Source organism: Myotis myotis, unplaced genomic scaffold (assembly GCF_014108235.1).
Source record: "Myotis myotis isolate mMyoMyo1 unplaced genomic scaffold, mMyoMyo1.p scaffold_m19_p_40, whole genome shotgun sequence".
NCBI lineage: Eukaryota > Metazoa > Chordata > Mammalia > Chiroptera > Vespertilionidae > Myotis > Myotis myotis.
The window spans coordinates 1,676,584-1,695,670 of record NW_023416347.1 but is presented as its reverse complement, the minus strand read 5'-3'; the positions used below and the strand labels follow the sequence as shown (position 1 = coordinate 1,695,670).

The 19,087-nt window shown below is 46.7% G+C and overlaps 2 protein-coding genes across 4 annotated transcripts in view; one reads left to right on the top strand and one right to left on the bottom strand.

The window, feature by feature from the left end:
* The window catches only part of LOC118654962 (zinc finger protein 501-like), an 89,498-nt gene extending 70,688 nt beyond the window's left edge, over positions 1–18,810 (top strand). The window contains exons 1-3 of one of the 3 annotated variants that reach the window (XM_036306261.1): positions 10,315–10,592; positions 15,967–16,090; positions 17,046–18,810. In XM_036306261.1, the coding sequence (XP_036162154.1) occupies positions 10,590–10,592; positions 15,967–16,090; positions 17,046–18,454 (1,536 nt within the window). In that variant the 5' untranslated portion in view covers positions 10,315–10,589 and the 3' untranslated portion in view covers positions 18,455–18,810. The other 2 variants (XM_036306262.1, XM_036306263.1) reach the window with 2 other exon arrangements.
* On the bottom strand, positions 3,540–5,791 carry LOC118654957 (forkhead box protein M1-like). The gene is given in 2 exon segments (XM_036306245.1): positions 3,540–5,248; positions 5,251–5,791. Coding segments are annotated over 2 exon segments (2,250 nt in total).
* Positions 18,811–19,087: the final 277 nt, after the last annotated feature.

The window sequence follows — 19,087 nt, the reverse complement described above, 5'->3', positions numbered from 1 at the left end:
TAGAACATAATACTACACACCAATCAAAAATTAACTATTCACATAAGGACAAGAGTTGAATTTCAAAATTACTGTATTGCATGAAGAAAACGACCATTTGTTAAACAACACACCTTAGAGTGCCTATAAAATTATGAAAAATATGAACTAATCTATTGTATAGGAAGGAATATCAATGACTGCATTAAGGACTGAGGAAAACAGAGAAATTATAAAAGGGCAGGAGGCATCAATGTAGGTTTAGATTTGATGGTATGAAAAATATAATCTATACTAATAATAGATAATAATTTATCTATACTACAATAAATTGTCCAGGGCGCTGTCACAGTAACAGTAATGACCAAACAGCAGGCTGCATGGGGCGACCAGGCCAGCAAGGGGGGGCAGTTAGGGGTGATCAGGTCGGCAAGTAGGTGAGCAGTTAAGAGCCAGAGGTCCCGAATTGTGAGAGGGATGTCTGACGGCTGGTTTAGGTCCAATCCCAAGGGGTTCCGGATTAGAGAGTGTGCAGGCTGGGCTGAGGAGACCCCCTCTCCGTGCATGAATTTTGTATACCAGGCCTATAGTTAATAAATAATAATACAAGAATATGCTCTGCTTTGGAAGGCATAGCATGATAGCATAACACTCCTCTTTGTCAAATGTTGGCTTATTTTGTATTGCTGCCTTGAAAGAGAGACTGCATTACTTTGTGGTTCTAATTTGCAGTCTAGTGCCTCTTTTATTGGTGAGGTCAATGTTTTCCGTGAAGAGGAGGCCTTTGCCATCATTGTGTGAACAATGTGAATTACAGTCTCTGTTCACAGTATGTATTACCTAATTCTCAGTAATGTTTAGGGGAAATCCTCCCCGCATATTGGAAAAGTGCCATGTGCCATGATGTACAAAATTGTATATGCTGATATCATTTGTTGTAAGACTGATGCTTAGATGGAACCACAGTAGTGAGTAGGAAAGACTACAGTGACTTACAATGATTTAGGAGAATTCTTCCCCACATACTGTAAAGGAGCCATGTGCCATGATGTATGAAATTTCATAGGCTGGTGTCTCTTGTTAAGACTCTGAGGTTTAAATGGAACTAACATTAGAACAGAAACACTGTGTTCATAGTGAGCGGGAAAGACCAGTAAATTGGTTGAAAAGTGCCACTTCTGAACGTTTTTCCACAAATGATGAACGGTCTGTGGCTTCTGTGATGTTTGCTTACACACATTCTTAGGGCCTCCATTACTGTTTTCTGTGGCTGAAGTCATTGGCAGAAAAAATAAACACACATTCTTTTGGAGTCTCCTGGCCCATCTAGGGTGTTCACTTCAAGGTTTCCTCAACTGTCAAGACCTCAGAGCTGAGGAAGGATAATCCTATAATCAGTCCCAGGTTTTATTTTTTTGTAACCTGTCATCATTCCTGGGGATTCTGATGGCAAAAGCCTACACTGACTGCCAATATTTGTTCCCCTGAGGTAAGACTGGTCCTCCCAGGAGATTAGGAGAGAGATGGTAGAACCCATGTAAAGTTCCCATTTTAATTTCCCAACAAGACAGATATCCAGGCCTTTATTTGGAAGTGCTTCTTAAGGCTTTATTAAGTATATTTGTAACTGAAATGCAACAAAATGCACTTTTTCTAATGTGTACATGTGGTGAGTTCGGACATATGGATACATCACATGTGAAATAAACGTATCTTTCACACATATACAGGTTAGGTCAAAAGTAGGCTTACAGATGTGAATATGCAAAACACAGAGTTTATTCTCTTTTTTAAATAAGTCTTCTATATATTTAAACTATTTTTATTGACTTTTTGAAAGAGAGGAAGGGTGAGAGAAAGAAATGGCGATGAGAAAAAGAAGCATTTAACTGCTGCCTCCTGTCCGCCACCTACAAGGCATCCAGGTGGGCGTGTGCCCTGACCTGGGCTGGAGCCAGTGACCTCTCAGGGCAAGGGATGGTGCCCAAACAACTGAAGTACAATGGCCAGAGAAGAGATTATTCTTGTTTTATTATTTACTAACTATTTTTTTTAATATATTTTATTGATTTTTTACAGAGAGGAAGGGAGAGAGATAGAGAGTTAGAAACATCGATGAGAGAGAAACATCGATCAGCTGCCTCCTGCACATCTCCCACTGGGGATGTGCCCGCAACCCAGGTACATGCCCTTGACCGGAATCGAACCTGGGACCTTTCAGTCCGCAGGCCGATGCTCTATCCACTGAGCCAAACCGGTTTCAGCTATTATTTACTAACTATTGTATTAATTTCCTTACCAACAATCCTAAACCTACTTTACCACACCCTATATTTATCTCTTACCTTTTTTTTTTAATCCGCATATATTTTATTTTATTTTTTTAAAATATATTTTATTGATTTTTTACAGAGAGGAAGAGAGAGAGATAGAGAGTTAGAAACATCGACCAGCTGCCTCCTGCACATCCCCCACTGGGGAAGTGCCCACAACCCAGGTACATGCCCTTGACCGGAATCGAACCTGGGACCTTTCAGTCCACAGGCCAACGCTCTATCCACTGAGCCAAACCAGTTTCGGCTATCTCCTACCTTTTATAAACTCTCTTTCTGCCTTCCTCAGCTCTAAATGCAGTCATTGATTTTCCTTCCTTTACAAGATTAGTCCATATTTTTCATAATGTTAAAAACACTATAATGTGTGTATTCTTTAGCAAGTATGAGACTCTTTCATGATACACAGTTAATTTGAGGTTCAACACTAATGCTTATGTGAAAAGTTAGTTATTTTTTTTTTTTTATTGCTGAGTAGTATTGTGTTCTGTGAATAATCATGTTATCTATTGATCTGACTATAGTTTTTGGTTATTTCCAGGTTTGAGGTATTATAAATAAATTTTCTGGGAATATTGTGTTCAGTTCTTTATCTTTTTTTCTTATCTAGCTGTTGCAGTATAGGTGAGTATTTTACTTTTAAGATATGCAGAACTGTGATCTAAAATGGTCCTTTCTTTGCCTTCCCAGACACTCACAATAATGAAAATTCTAGTTGTTCATTTTCCCTGTGAGCACATGTGCTGTTTAATATTTTTAAATTATAGGCCTGAAAATCAGTAGTGTTAAATTGTTTTGTTTTAACTCCATTTCCCTAAGAAATTTTTTTTTTAATTAGAGGATAATTTGGAGCGTATACACTATTTACAGGACACCCTGCAAGGAACAGGGAAGGTGAAACTGCTGGGCACAATACAAACAGTTTTGGGAGTTTCTAATCTCTTTTCATCCTTGTTTCTGCTATGACCACCCTTCAGCTCTCACAGGGGGATTGAGGTATCAGATTCTCTAGGGGAGCATAGGGTGGCACAGAGTTCAGATACCAGGGCCTCGAGGCTTGTAGCGGGCCCAGTGGTGACTATGGCACGATGTCTGCCTTGGCATAACAAGGTGGGGCTAGAGGGCGGACAGTCCCTGCTTGCCGTCCTTTCTCAGGCCTTGGATGGCCCAGCCACTCTTGGATGGCCCAGAGTGGACAGCTTGAGCAGCAAGGGTAAGGTCAGGTCTCTACTGCAGCTCAGGCAGGAGCTGAGCCCAGTTGATGTTGTCAGGGCCCAGCAGGTCCTCCTCCAGGCCAGGGAAGCTGATGTCCAGCAGAATCTTGCTCAGGCTGTCATTCATTGTGTCCAGAACCAGGCCTTCTGTCAGGGAACGGTTGGCTGGAAGGCTGGCAACCTGTGGCTCCCCAACCATGGGGTAGTCTGGCTTGGGGACTTCCATTTCTGAGGGGGAACAGCTACTGAAGGGGTCAGAGTTGAGGTCAAAGGGCTCAGAATTGAGGAGTTCTTGGGGTGAGTCAAAGAGGGGGATACTTTTCAGTGGGGTGGTACTGAAATCTGTCAGCCCCAGGGAGTCAGGTAGGGGGCCAAAGGTACCCTCAGGGGTTCGTACTGGGCTGAAATCTAACCCTCCAATTTTGGCTGGGGGTGTAAGCCTCCAGGATTCAGGGCTCAAGGGGAGGACAGATTTGCTCGGGGTAGAGGAGACGGGCAGCGTCTCCTTAATGGGTGTCTTAAAAGGTCCTCCCTCCTCCTGGGAGTAGCCAAGCTGGGAGGCAGGCACAGAGGGCTCTGAAGGGAGAGTGAGCTCTGTGGCTGGTTTTGAAGTCCCAGGGGCCTCTGAGAAGAGCAGCTCAGGCTCATCCACACAGGGAGGTAGTAGGTGCTGTTTCCTCCGAGACCGGCTCATCTCCCTTCCCTCACTTCGTTTAATCACCAGCATTTCAGACACACACCGGATTGGGGACCTGAGCCCACTGTAGGACTTCTTGGACTTTGGAGTGGGCGAGTGAGGGGAGTCGTCCTCCCAGGACTGAGACAGCTCCTCTTTGACAGATGGGCACGGCGAGGGCCACTCTATCAGGGGCGGGCTCTCCACCTTGATAGGCTTCCCTAAGTGTGGCATTTCCTCCCCAGGCTGTATTTCTTCCTCCTTGATGGGCTGAACTGGAAGCAGAGGAGACAGCCCTTCTCCAAGCAGGAATTTCTCCTCTTTCACTGGCCCTGCAGTGGGCAGAGGAGCGACCCTCTCATCAGCTAGCGGCACCTTGGGGGCAATACAGACTCGTTTGCTGTGGCGGGCAAGCTCTGAGCTCATGAGTGAAGCTGCCAGGGGCAATGGCACCTTTACCAAGGGCTGTAACACCAGTGGCTGGTTCACTGGGAACCGAATGGGTACCAGGTATGAGCTGACCCGGGGTAGCAATGGCTTCATCTTCCGCCGTGCGCCCAGTGGGAGTGCAGTTTTGATGGTCACATTCCGGTGGAGCTCAGGATTGGGTCGTTTCTGCTGCTTAAACACCTGGTCCAAGGTCAAGCAACGATTGGCACTAGGGTGAATGGTCCAGAAGGAGACCTTGCCATTGGCAGACGTCTCTCGAACAAACATGTCATGAAGAGAAAGGTTATGGCGAATGGAATTCTTCCAGCCTGGCTTTGCCATATGCTTAAAATAGGGGAAGTGGTCCTTGATTCACGTGTAGATGTCTTTCAAGGTCATGCGCTTCCTCTCGGTACTGTTGATGCCAAATTGTATCATGGCCATGTAAGAGTACGGCGGCCGCTCAGACACGGAGTCCTGCCAGGATGTTGACCCTCCTGGGAGCTCCTCAACCTTAACCTGACTCGGCTCCAAGTGCTGATTTTCCTTTCCTTCCATCTCTTGCTTGATGCTGCAGGAGCCCAGGCCATCAGAACTCATCTTTCCAAGCCACTGGTCAAGCTGGTATTAAGAGTGCAGCCTGCTGCCTCACTGCCAGCACAGTTCTCCCATCTCTGCCCGAGAAGGGCTTCAGGTAGTCTAGGAAGATTCCCATCCGTAGCTGCAGGTTTTGGTCCCGGGGTCTTGGTGATCTCTTCTGTCCTCTTGGTATCATTGCTGGTTTGGGCTTGAGGCTGGGGTTCTGGAGGGTGAGTGGGGTCTCCCCCACAGCTAATGAGGATGAATTTGTTGGGCCCATTGCTGCCACTCTCCTTTCCTTTGGCGGTCAATGCTGTGATGATGCTCTGGATATTGGCATTGTTGGGGATGGCCACCACTTGGGTGTTGGGCATAGTGGGGTGGTTAATAATCTTGATCCCAACCGGAAACTTGCAAGAGGTGGACTCTGCCACCTCATTGGAGGCCTGTGCTTGACCAGGCTCTTGTTGGGCAGGGAGCCGTTTAGGCTCCTCCTCTGATGTTTCACCTGGGGCATTTTGAACAGGTAAGGGCAGCCTCCGTCTTTTGAGAATCAGTGGCCGATGGGGGCTGGTTTTCATTATGAATCTATGTTTTCATTCTCCATTGAGAATCATAAGAATGGATCCTGGAAAGTGCAAGGAGCAGCAGGAAGCCAGAGATCTCCCGACTACAGTCACTGTTCCGCTGGGCTAAGGCTCCTAGGGCGGGCTCCGGGCTCCTCCGACCCGGCCCCCCCCCCCTCCCCCGCTCCGCTCCCGGGCAGGGACTCGCGCCAGGCCGGCCGGATCCCCGGCAGTGCTGGAGGGGTGGGGAATCCCAGGGGATCCCGGGAGGGGAGGGGGTCCCGAGTCAGGGGCCAGGGGTGGGGTCGGGCACCCCATTTCCCTAAGAAATTTTGATGGTGAGCATTTCCTTATGCAATATTTACACTGTCTTTATCTCCTTAGCTGAAAAGTCTGGTCAGAAACTTTTGCCAATTCTTAAAGTGAATTTATGATTTAATCAATAGGAAGTCATTTCACCATCTAAGTCATCTGTTTGTAACTCACTCATTCCTCAAGGACTCAACTTCTTTCTTTGCCATTTGGAACCATAAAACTCAGAAGAAAATCGTTTTTCTCAAATTGTATCCTATGTACAATTTAAAGCCCACTTGCAGGATACATTTATAAGATTAACCTAAGTTGCTAACATTCTCCACCATTCACTTTAAGTTGAAGCATTCAATATAGTATATTAAGTGACGTCAAGGTTTGTAGTATTTGTCCATTTTTTTCTGGTGTAAATACTCTCATCATCATCACTTTCAGACTTCAAAAGTGATAGCACTGAATATGGGCTGATGAGATATTTCAGTAGTATATTATTATATTTTATTCACAACATATTGATACAGTAGGTACAAACAAGCTCAAGAACTTTCATAATGAAATAGTAAAATAATTGGGAAGTGGCAAGTTTGTTTTTGTGTTTTTTTTAATTGTTTTATTGCTTAAAGTATTACAAAAAGTATTACATATGTCTCCTTTGAAGTGGCAAGTTTTAATCATTTTTTAAACTTTGATGTAAGTATAATTGATTTAAAACATACATTCAAAATTATATTTATTTATTTCAGAGAGGAAGGGATGAGTGAGGGATAGAAACATCAATGATGAGAGAGAATCACTGATAGGCTGCCTCCTGCATGCCTCACAATGAGGACCCAGCCCACCACCTGAGCATGTATCCTGGCTGGGAATACAACCATGACCTCCAGGTTCATAGGTCATTATTACTCAACCACTGAAACACACCGGCCAGGCTCTCCTAAGCTTAAGGGATCCCATTCAACCTGCAACGGAGGCAGCAATGAGCAGCGACAGCCCATCCCGGGCTAACCCTCTGAACCTGTGCTCAAGGCCTTCTTTTCTCTGATTCTCCAGTGAGCTCACAGTGGTGTTTCTAGAGAGCCATAGGAGCCCCACCTAGTCTCTCTGCTGTTCCTTGTACTGTCCTAAGCCCTTGATATTTTTCATTATCCCCATCTTTAATAAATGTTCCTCAAAATCTCTGAACTCCTGTTGTGAAATCTTTTCTGCATAAAGTCAAGAACTCAAACACTATAGGCCAAGCTGAGGCAGACCAGCTCCAGGCTGGCTCCTGTTCCCTACAAATTGTGCCTGGGACATCCCGTATGAAGACAGAAGGCATGATTGTGCTTACAAGACTTGGAAGATAACGTGATGACCCACAATCACTTTGTTGTTGTTGAGTCAAATCAATCTTAACACAGTTCATTTTTTAAATGTCTTTATTCATTTCTTAGAGAGAAAGGGAAGGAAGAAACATCAATGATGAGAGAGAATCATTGACCAGCTGCCTCCAGAATTCCCCCTACTGGGATAGCGCCCCCAACCTGGGTATGTGCCTTGACCTGGAATTGAAACATTGATATGATGGTTGATGGGTACATGCCCAAACACTGAGCCCAACCAGCTGTACACACTATTATTTTTTCTAGAGGCCCAGTGCACAAATTAGTGCATGGGTGGGGTCTGGCCGGCCTGGCCCCAATCAGGGCAGATCGGGGCTGGGCCTGTCAAGAGGAGGAGATGGTGGGAGGTTGCTGGCCAGAATGCCTGGTTCAGGGCCCCATCAGGGCCCCCAATCAGGGCTGGGCCAACCGAGTGAAGGGGCCTTGGGCAATTGGCCATGTGCCTTGCCCCTGATTCTTGTTGCAGGGCCTATTGGGGGCTGGGCAGGCCTTGGGGAGGGGCTGTTGGCAGTGGGCCTGCTGGCCCCGCCCCCAAATGGGGTGAGTGAGGGGTGCCAATCAGGGCCATCGGTTTGGTGGAAGGGCCATAGGTGGTTGGCTGGCCAGCCCTGTCCCTGATTGGGGTGGAGAAGCCGATTTGGGATGGGGCCAAGTGGGGGGAGGGGTTGCAGGAGATTGGCCAGCCAGCCCCACCCCGTATTTGGTTTGGGGGGATCATAAGTGGGGCTGGCCGGGGGTGGGGGCTTTAGGAGGTTGGCCATACATCCCTGCTCCCTATTGAGGTGTGGTGGTGATCAGGATTGGGGCTGGCCAAGGAGAGGGGCTGTGGGCTGATGAGGGTGGTGGGGGCCCATCGGGGGCATTGCTGGCAGGGGGGAGGGGCTACAGGACATTGGCCAGGCAGCCCCACCCCCTATTGAGGTGGAGGGGCAATCATGGGTGGGGCTGGATAGGGGGAGGAGCTGCAGGAGGTTGCCTGCCAAGTCCCATCCCCTATTGGGTTGGGAGGGTGTTCTCAGGGGCGGGCTAGCTGCAGGGAGGGGCTGGGGTTGCAGCTGGCCTGGGTGGGGGGGGTGTGGGGGGGAGGGAGAAGTCATTTGGCTGGCACGCCCTGCTCAGGATAAGGGGCAGGCTGGCAGGGGGAGGGGCCACAAGTTTGGCCACCAGCCCCACCCCCTGATCAGGCCAGTTTGCTGGCCACAGTGGGCATCATAGTGACCAGTTGTTAGATCGTTATGGTTGTTATGGTAGCTGCCTTTTTATATGAATAGACTAGTGGCCCAGGTGCACAAAATTCATGCACATTAAAAGGGAATTAATTGGAGGAAATATTTTAATATTGCTATTTGCCCTTTCTCTATCATAGATGTGTCAGAGATGAAAGAGAAACAGTAAAATGTTTATGAAAATCCCCCTCCTGTCAGAGTCTGGGGTGGGCTGTGGGACCCAGAGTCAAGTCCGCATTCACCCATGCACACCTCGTAATCACGCGAGACCCAGACCCAGCTGGTCCCACCCCCATCAAGACCAGGAGGGCAGGGATTGTGGCCTCAGGTTCCCTGGCCCCGGAACTGGGGTGGGGGATGGTGATGGTCTCAGGTCCCACAGCGTGTCCTCAGGTCCCATGGCCCCGGCCCCAGTGCCGGGGCAATGGGCATGGCCTCAGGTTACCTGGCCCAGCCTCAGTTCCCCCAGTCCTGCTGCCAAGGCAGGCAGCATGGCCTCAGGTCCCCTGGCCCTGGCGCAAGGGCACATGGGCTCGAGGGCATGATGACCATTTGCATATTAGCTCTTTATTATATAGGATTGCTGACTCTATTACAGATGTTCCCAATTTCTGCCATACTCCTCCCACCCAGCTTTTCTCCCTCTACCCTGCCCCCTCTGCTTCTAGTCCCTCAACACATTATTGTCTATGTCCATGGCCTATGTATATATGTATATACTTTGTTTAAAATATTTTTGTTGATTTTAGAGAGTGGAAGGGAGAAGGAGGGATAATAACATCAATGATGAGAGAGAATTGCTGATTAGTTGCCTCATGCATGACTCCACCCCCACAAAGGGAATTGAGCCTGCAGTCCATGTATGCGCCCTGAATAGAAAAAGAAACAGTATCACATGACCTCATCATTTGTAGAATATAATCACAGCATAAATTGATGACCAAAAATAGATCCAGAAACATAAGTGTCAAACAGACTGTCAAACTTCAGAGGGAAGTCAGGGGAGGGAGGGGTTAAGGGATCAACCAAAGGACCTATATGCATTCACATAAGTATAACCAATGGACACAGACACTATGGAGGGAAAGGGCATGTGCTGAGATATGGGGGTGGCTGGGCAGAAAAAGGAGTTATATGTAATAGTATATGTAATACTTTAAACAGTAAATAATTTAAAAAATAAAAATAAAATGAAAAAAACCATAACTTTCTGGTTCATAGGTCGAGGCTCAGCCACTGAGCTACACCAGCTGGGCTACATTATTTTAAAGTTTATGAAAAGTACATGTATTTTTTATTGGTGATAGTATTATCGATGTCTCTCATTTCCCCCCTCTGTGTATATTCTTTGGTGGATCTCTTGCATTTCTCCCACCTTCTTCCCCTCAGAGATCTGTTAGTCTGCTCCAGTCAGCCAGGCCTCTGGTCCCACCTATTCCCTCCCCAGGCGTCACTCTCTATGCCACATCACCTTTATTCACCTAAGTCAGTGGCTGGGATGATAGCACTGTCCTGGGCGGTTGAGAAAACTACATTACCCAGAAGGAACTGCACTCATGTGGGCGGGGCTAAAGGACATTTTGGTGTCTGCGCATCCGGCTTGGGCGGGACTTCCGTCTTCCACCTCCCGGTGGTCATTTTAGCTTTTTAGGTCTTTGTTCACAGACTCCCAGGCTTCAGGGCGCTGGTCGTGAGGAGGAGGCGGCCTGGGAGGCAGCGCGCCTGCCGTGCGGGGTGTGTCTGAGGCTCCTTGAGCCCAACAGCCCGAGATTGGGGTCCCCGTGACCCCCGGACTCCTCCCTGCTCACAGCGTCCCCGCAGCCGGACCCCATTTCACCCTCCAGCCTTGGGGACCGGCCCTCAGGTCCCGCCGCCCAGGTCCCAGCGCTCAGAATGGTGAGTCCCTCGTGGGTGACACAGGGCTGATGGGGGAAGAGGGTGAAAGGCTGCAGGGCCGCCTTGTAAGGACGTGATGGTGCGACTGCGCAGGGAGGACTCGGAAACCCGGGCCTGTTTTGGGTGTAAAGGCAACAAAGAGATGAGGTGTGGTTTTGCACGAGGAGTTTTACTTTCACTCTCAGAACGCTGGGAGCATAGATGGTTGTGAAAAAAGGAGGGACATTTTCTGATGCAGGATTCTAATTTTTCCTGACATTGCTCAGAGGAAGGACAGACTAGAAGACAGAGGACAGCAGCTGTGGACAGGAAGGGGAAGTCCTGTAAATGATAAGGGAACTGGCAGAGTGAGCCCTGAGGACTGAGCCCTGAGATAACACAGGCATCTGGAGGGCACCTGGACTCGGCTGGGCAAGGGCACTGAGCAGCCTGAGCCCATAGAGCCTGGTGGTTGCTCGGCTCTCAACAGACCATTTTCTTTCCACAAAATCCTGCAAATGCAGAATCGATTAGGTGTACGGGTTTGTGGAACTTGTGACCTCTGAGATTGTACAGTCCTGGGATTGTCAGCCGCTCTTGTAGCCCTTGGACCTGCGGACTTTGAACAGACACTAAGCCCTGACATCTGAGGCCAGGAGTAGGGCTTCATGACGTGGACCTTGTTCCTGGCAACCAGCGTAATGAGTGCGAGGTCCTCCAGACATAGGGTCCAGAATGTGCAAAGGCAAGCAGTGAAGAGTGAGCTGATTCAGGAACCTGCAGGTATATTTTTCAAAATACATGTATATTTTTATTGATATTCAATGTAGAAAGGAAGGGAGAGGAAGAGAGAGAGGGAAATAGGGATGAACAAAAAACAAGGATTGGTTGCCACTTGCACAATCTCTACTGTTGATCTAGCCCATCACCCAGGGATGTGACCTCACCAGTGCATGGGTCTATGCTGAATCAACTGAGACACATCATCCAGAACTGTACATCACTTTAATACAGGGAATCATGGGCAGGTTGGTAGGTCAGAAAGGACAGTGTGAGCATGAGGACTGGCTTTCTTTATTTTTTTTTCTTTTCTGTTCATCAGATTATTTATTCACTTGATTTTTAGATTCACTTGTTGGTAGATGTGTATTTGTTGTTCATAATTTGTATCTGTACCTTTTTCTTCTTCTTCCCCTTCTTAAAGGATACCTTTCAGCATTTCATTTAATACTGGTTTGGTGGTGATGAACTCCTTTAACTTTTCCTTATCTGTGAAGCTCTTTATCTGACCTTCAATTCTGAATGATAGCTTTGCTGGATAAAGTAATCTTGGTTGTAGGTTCATGGCATTCATCACTTTGAATATTTCTTGCCACTCCCTTCTGGCCTGCAAAGTTTCTGTTGAGAAATCAGCTAAGAGTCCTATGGGTACTCCCTTGTAGGTAACTGACTTTTTTTCTCTTGCTGCTTTTAGGATTCTCTCTTTGTCTTTTGCTCTTGGCATTTTAATTATGATGTGTCTTGGTGTGGTCCTCTTTGGATTCCTTTTGTTTGGGGTTCTCTGCGCTTCCTGGACTTGTAAGTCTATTTCTTTCACCAGGTGGGGGAAGTTTTCTGTCATTATTTCTTCAAATAGGTTTTCAATATCTTGGTCTCTCTCTTCTTCTGGCACCCCTATAATTCGGATGTTGGTATGCTTGAAGTTGTCCCAGAGGCTCCTTACACTATCTTCATATTTTTGGATTATTTTTTCTTTTTCCTTTTCTGATTGGATATTTTTTGCTTCTTCGTATTTCAAATCTTTGACTTGATTCTTGCGATCCTCTAGTCTGCAGTTGGAAGTCTGTATAATATTCTTTATTTCGGTCAATGTGTGCTTAATTTATAGTTGGTCCTTTTTCACAACCCTGAGGGGTCTCACTAGACTTATTGAGGATCTCATTAAATTTATCGGCGGTTTCACTAGATTTCTTGAGGGTCTTACTAAATTTATCGACGGTTTCTAGAAAGTTCTTGAAAAACCTTAGAAGTGTGGTTTTGAACTCTATATCCAGTAGTTTGCTTTCCTCCATTTCTGTCATTTGTGACCTGTTTCTTTGTCTCTGCATTTTTTATGCTTCCCTGTGTTGATAGAGTGGCTTTCTGTGCTAGGTGTCCTATAGCGCACAGTGGCTCAGCCTCCCCAATTATCTGAGGTGGACACTCTTGGTGCACCCCTTTGTGAGCTTTGTGCACAGTCTTGTTGTAGTTAAGCCTTGATTGTTGTAGGTATCACTGGGAGGAATTGACCTCCAGGCCAATTGTCTGTGAGAATCAGCTGTGTCTGCAGTGGGAGAACTTCTGTGCTGGAGACACCCTTCTGGGGCAAGACTTGCTTCAGTGGGGCTTTGGTGCTCACTGAGTCTGCTCCCTGAGTGTGTCCCTTATGGATCTGAGGAGTTGTAATCTGGATGGTCCCATTTCTGACCACTGGTTACACTGGCTCTTGGATCTCTAAGGAGGTGCTAATTTAGCCTCTGCCTGAGGCTACCTAGCAGGAGCTCAGCTGTACAGGAATGTAAGCTGCAGTTGGTTATGTAATTTTCAGATTGCAAAGGGCCAGGCCTTTCATATGCAAAAGCTGGTGCAGAGCTTGGGCGAGGCGGGGTCTCAGGGGATCAAAAGGGTGGAGCAAGCAGCTATGGCTGCTCCTCAGTCCTGTCCTAAGAGGCCCTGCTTCTCAGTGTTCCAGTAATCACTGCAAGCACATCTGAGAGAAAGCCGCCCTCGAAGTCCGACCGATTCCAGACAGTCTGTCTCTCCCCGTATGAGTCTGGGTCCCCAGAGACTCACCCGGAACTGGAGTTCAGAGCAGTCAGGAGCTCGAGGCTCCCTCCCGATTGAAAAAGACAACCGTGTCCTCAGCCGCCAGCCCTTTCCACATGTGCCTCCATACATCTGCACTTTACTTCCGCACCTCCTCTGAGTCTCGGTATGCTTTTCTCTTTCCTTCTAGTTGTAGAATTTCCACTCAGCCAGCCTTCCTGTGGTTCTGGATGATGTCTGTTTTATCTTTTAGTTGTAGTTTTGAATTGGTTGTGTGAGACAGCAATTTCCGGTGTTTACCTATGCCGCCATCTTGGTTTCTCAGGACTGCCTTTCTTCCTGGGCCACTGTTTGTGGGAGGTGGCTGTCACAACATAGCATAGGGACAGAAGTTTTCATGTAGAGTGTGGGGGAGAGATAATCGTTTTGCAGTGGTGAAGGCCTTTAAAGGATGAGTGGACCTGAGATTAAATGGAGACCAAAGAGTAATTCAAACATGAGACTAGGGCTGGTACATAACATTTCTAAACTCTCACCAGGATTTTGTTGTGACCCTTGGTGTGTCCTGGCTGTGGGGAGTTGCAGTCAGTCTTGTACATTAGCTAAGAGGCTTGAGTGGTCATCTGTGAGACTCACTGGGCATGCTGCAGAGGGCCATCAGGGCTGGGACTTGAGTGAAGGTTAAGGGAGAGATGTTGGCTGTGACTAGTGAAGGGAAATCAAGTGCAACGTAGCAGGAGATGGGCTATGGATATCTGAGATCTGATTGTTGTTCTTAATAGTTGAGGTTGAAGAAAAAAAACAGTCATGGAGCGAGGCCTACATAGCAGGACTCAAGACTGCCTCTGTGAGTGAGGACTATCAGAGTCTGGCCAGTGCTTGATCCTGTTTCAATCTGGCAACCCTCCTCTGTAGCACACATGCTGAGTAATAAGTAAAGGCCGGGAGGTGAGTTTGGGGGCTGGGGCTGTGGGAGTGCAGGCTTGAGAGAGGTGTGGTATAAAGAGTGATGTGCACTTGGAGAGGGAATGTGGATTCATGGCCACAGCACCATGACATTGACATGAGAGTGAATGAAGGAAGAGTGTATTTCTGGTGATGCCTGGATGTAACAAGAAAGTGAATTTTAGGATAATTGCCTGTAAAGAGGAGGGGTGTGCTACATTCTAGGGTAAGAGCTTAGGTGCTCTTTAACTAACCACCTGCCTTTTGTTGTTGGGAGTGACACACTGGTTGGTGGGAATGAGGTAGCATTCATCAGTGTTACCCAGGCTTGTAAATCTCCACTGGCATGGGTAAGGAAGAAAGGTAAGAGAGAACGAGATTATGGAGGTGGTGAACTATAATTTTGGAAAAGAAGGTGATTAGGATAAAATTCATCCACGCCTCCGCATGTTTGCAGTACGTTTAAAGTTGTGCCTCTGGGAATGAAGCTGTGTGAGAGAAGTTGTTCAAAGAACTATGTGCAGCAGATTGTGAAAAGTGATGGCCTCAGCACCTTGGGATTAGGGCAGCCGTGGGCAAACTATGGCCCACGGGCCGGATCCGGCCAGTTTGAAATGAATAAAACTAAAAAAAAAAAAAAGACCGTACCCTCTTATGTAATGATGTTTACTTTGAATTTATATTAGTTCACACAAACACTCCATCCATGCTTTTGTTCCGGCCTTCCGGTCCAGTTTAAGAACCCATTGTGGCCCTCGAGTCAAAAAGTTTGCCCACCCCTGGATTAGGGTCAAGAGGGTGGATTGTGATGCCACATTTTTGGTGTCTTAGAGCTGTGGTCAGTAAACTGTGGCTCGAGAGCCACATTCGGCTCTTTGCCCCTTGAATGTGGCTCTTCCACAAAATACCACGTGGGGGCGCGCATGTACAGTGTGATTGAAACTTCATGGCCCATGCCCAGAAGTCGGTTTTTGGCCTGGGCGAGTCTATTTTGAAGAAGTACTGTTGATAGTTGGCTCTGTTGACTAATGAGTTTGCCGACCACTGAGATAAATGAAACAAGTATACAAGACGAGTGTGGATGGGAGAATTGGAAGGTGTCGACCTCAGCGAACGTACCTCAATCAAGCAGAGGCCAGCTTAGGAGTACCCTAATTAAGTTAATAACAATGTACCTACCTATATAGTTTAAGTTTAAAAAATTCGGCTCTCAAAAGAAATTTCAATTGTTGTACTGTTGATATTTGGCTCTGTTGACTAATGAGTTTGCCGACCACTGTCTTAGAGGAACAGTCGGAGGGACTATAAGGCTATTTCCTGAGAAGACCAGTATCAAATCACTCACACTCTCTTTATGGCCAACATCCCTCTCTAACCTATGCTTTTGACACCCACTCTATTGATAAGAGGCAGTGTGGCATACATGGGAGGTCCAGAACTCAGGTATCTTCTATCTGCTCAACTGCCTTAATTGTTGTGGGAAGAAAAATATCAGCAGGAAAATAAGACAGTGGCTTTCATGGGATGAAGGCCTGGTATTTAATCTGATGTGAAGAGCAGATGGGTGTGGAGGGTGGGGATTATGACAGACTTATAATCTAAGGAGTGAATCTGATCATGGGCTGTACTGTCCCCATTATGCCAGGATATGAACTTTGAGGACGTGGCCATTGCCTTCTCTCAGGAGGAGTGGGGGCTCCTTGATGAGGCTCAGAGACGTCTGTACTGCGATGTGATGCTGGAAGTGTTTGCCCTTGTATCATCTCTAGGTAAGACCTCCGCATTCTCCCAGTGTCCTGAGGTGATGACCTCTCTTCCCTTATTCCTCAGCCGTAGCTTTCTCTCTCCCACAGCCAGAATATGGCCTCTGCTAATGTCCCCCACTGTCCTGTCAAATGTGCTGTGACTGCCAGGGATAAGCTGGATGGGGAGCCCTGAGTAAAGGACTCCATGAACATCCCTAACACCCATAACCTCAAAAAGTGCAGAAAGTGTTAGGGAATCAGGAGTCTTGCAGTGAGCTTAATGGGTCCCAGCTTGCACTTTCTCTTCATGGGAGGCTGATAGTGTCCACATGCATTGCTTCCACTTCTGCACTCCTTCTCTGGGTAAAGTTTCTTAGTGGCAACCTGTGCCATGTTATCGTCTTTACCTACATGAACCATTGGCTCTTCTTGTAAGGCCCCCATTCGAATGTTTGTAATATTTTCTTCCCTGAATACTATAGCAAGCTGTATTGCTCTGGCCCAGTGGTGACTGCTCATTTCTATATCACCTGTTCCTCTGCACTGTCAGTGCCTCTGCAGTATTCTACAACATTATTCTTGCACATGAGTTATGAAGTGCACATACATGCTCAAAACCAGCTACTCCGTTATTGAATTTTACTTGGAGTAAGGCAGAACCAACCTCTTGCACAGCTCGCCCTGATCCCCAGCAGACAAGCCATGCTAAATGCTGTTAGTTGAAGTATTAGCTGGAGATCCATATTCTATTCCATGTGGTGCTTGCCATGTTTGTGTCATATTTCTGGTGAGGCCTCCCCGTGTTGTGATCTTCATTAGCCCAGAAAGTCACGAGAGTCTCTTATTAATCCTTCCTGCACATCTCTTATTTTCAGACATTTTCATGGGACCAAGGTGTGATGTGTAACACACTTTTGCAATGGGAAGTCCCCCTGTCACACATTCAACAGTCATTTCCTCACCATTTCTCACTTTTCAGGTTGTTGGCATAAAATGGAAGATGAGGAGGCCTGTTCAATTCAGAGTTTATCTATACAAGGAGAGTCAAAGGTCAGGGCTTCTAAGACAGCTCCAGCCACCCAGAAGATTCCTCTGTGTAAGCGGTGTTTCTTTGTGTTAAAAGATATTTTGCACCTGACTGGGTCACATGCAGCATACTTTGAGCAGAAAGCCTTCTGTACTGATGTATGTGTTGGAGACTTCTGTTTCAGTGCAAACCCTCACCAGCAACAGAGGAATGAATGTGGAGAGGAGCCCTGGAAAGAAGCTATGGACAGGGCCTCCTTTGTAAGCAGGTGCAGCTTCTCCTTAACTTCACTGCCTTCAGCCAGCAGGGAGGTTGGGGAAGACTTGCAGTATAACTCAGAGCTTCCCCAGCACCAGGCCACTCTCAACACTGAGGAGCTCCACTGTGGCAGTGAGATTTCACAGGAATTGCTTGATGCAAGAAGTCATCACCAGTGGGGTGAATGTGAAAACGCTGCCAGCCACAACCTGAAAGTTGTTCACTGCCAGGGTGTGTGTTCTGGGGAACTGATTTATGAGTGTAGCAAATGTAGGAAAGTGTTTAGACGAAACTTGAACGTCATTCGACATAAGAGCGTTCACACTGAAGAAAAGCGATATGGGTGTAATGAATGTGGGAAGTTCTTCAGAAAAAGACCCGCACTCATTAAACACCAGAGAGTTCACACTGGAGGGAAGCCATATGAGTGCAGACATTGTAGGAAGTTTTTCAGTTATGAGTTTACCCTCAAACAACACAACAAAGTTCACATAGGAGAAAGGCCATATAAGTGTAGAGAATGTGGGATATCCTTTCGTCAAAGGCCTCACCTCAATGTACACCTCAGAGTTCACACTGGAGAGAAGCCATATGAGTGTACAGAATGTGGAAAGTCCTTTTGTCTAAGGGCTAACCTCGCTAGACACCTCAGAGTTCACACTGGAGAGAAGCTGTATGAGTGTAGAGAATGTGGGATGTCCTTTCCTCGAAGGTATCACCTCACTGGGCACCTCAAAGTTCACACTGGAGGGAAGCCATATCCATATGAGTGTAGAGAATGTGGGATGTCCTTTCGTCTAAGGGCTCACCTCACTGTACACCTCAGAGTTCACACTGGAGAGAATCCGTATGCGTGTAGAGAATGTGGGATGTCCTTTTGTGAAAGGGATCACCTCATTGAACACCAGACTGTTCACACTGGAGAGAAGCCATATGAGTGTAGAGAATGTGGGATGTCCTTTCGTCGAAGGGCTCATCTCACTGATCACCTCAGAGTTCACAATGGAGGGAAGCCGTATGAATGTACTGAATGTGGGAAGTCTTTTACCCAAAAAAATAGTCTTATTAAACATCTGAGAGTTCACACTGGAGAGAAGTTTTAAATGTGTGGGGAATGTTTTATTTTATTCACTTAGAATAACAACAGTGATGATGACTCTTTGGGACCTATTTTCCTGAATTTAAACCCCTTTTTAATGGAAAATACACTCTGCTAGATTCCTCCTAAGTTTCTGGTACAAGTGAGGCTTGACGGAGGTGCATTGCACTTGGTAAGATGCCCAGAACTAATACCTGATTGATTTGAGGCTGAAGAGATTTTGAGAAAGCTAAACCCTATTTTGTAAAACTACTGTTTGGAATTCTCTGCCATTCTTTAGATGGTCTCTTATTCTAAAAAAAATAACCTTGCTTTCTAGCCTGCTTTAGCCTGCTTGAATAATGAGGAAGATAAACTTAGCTGTCTGACCTTGTCGGCCAGAGACTAGATACACCCATACTCTCAATGCCATGCCAGGTGTATTTTTTAATTGGATAGAACTGTAATGTTTTCAAGGCCACCAGCAAGATAACCACTAAGCACACATAGGGCTGGCTTTTTAATGAAAAGGGAAGTTCTGCTTGTAGCTCTGCTTAGAATTTGAATTCATTTCCTCTAAGCCCACTGCGGTGAATAAAGTGTGACTCCAAACTCTCTGAGCTTTGCTTGATTTATTCCGGTTATCTGTAACAATTTC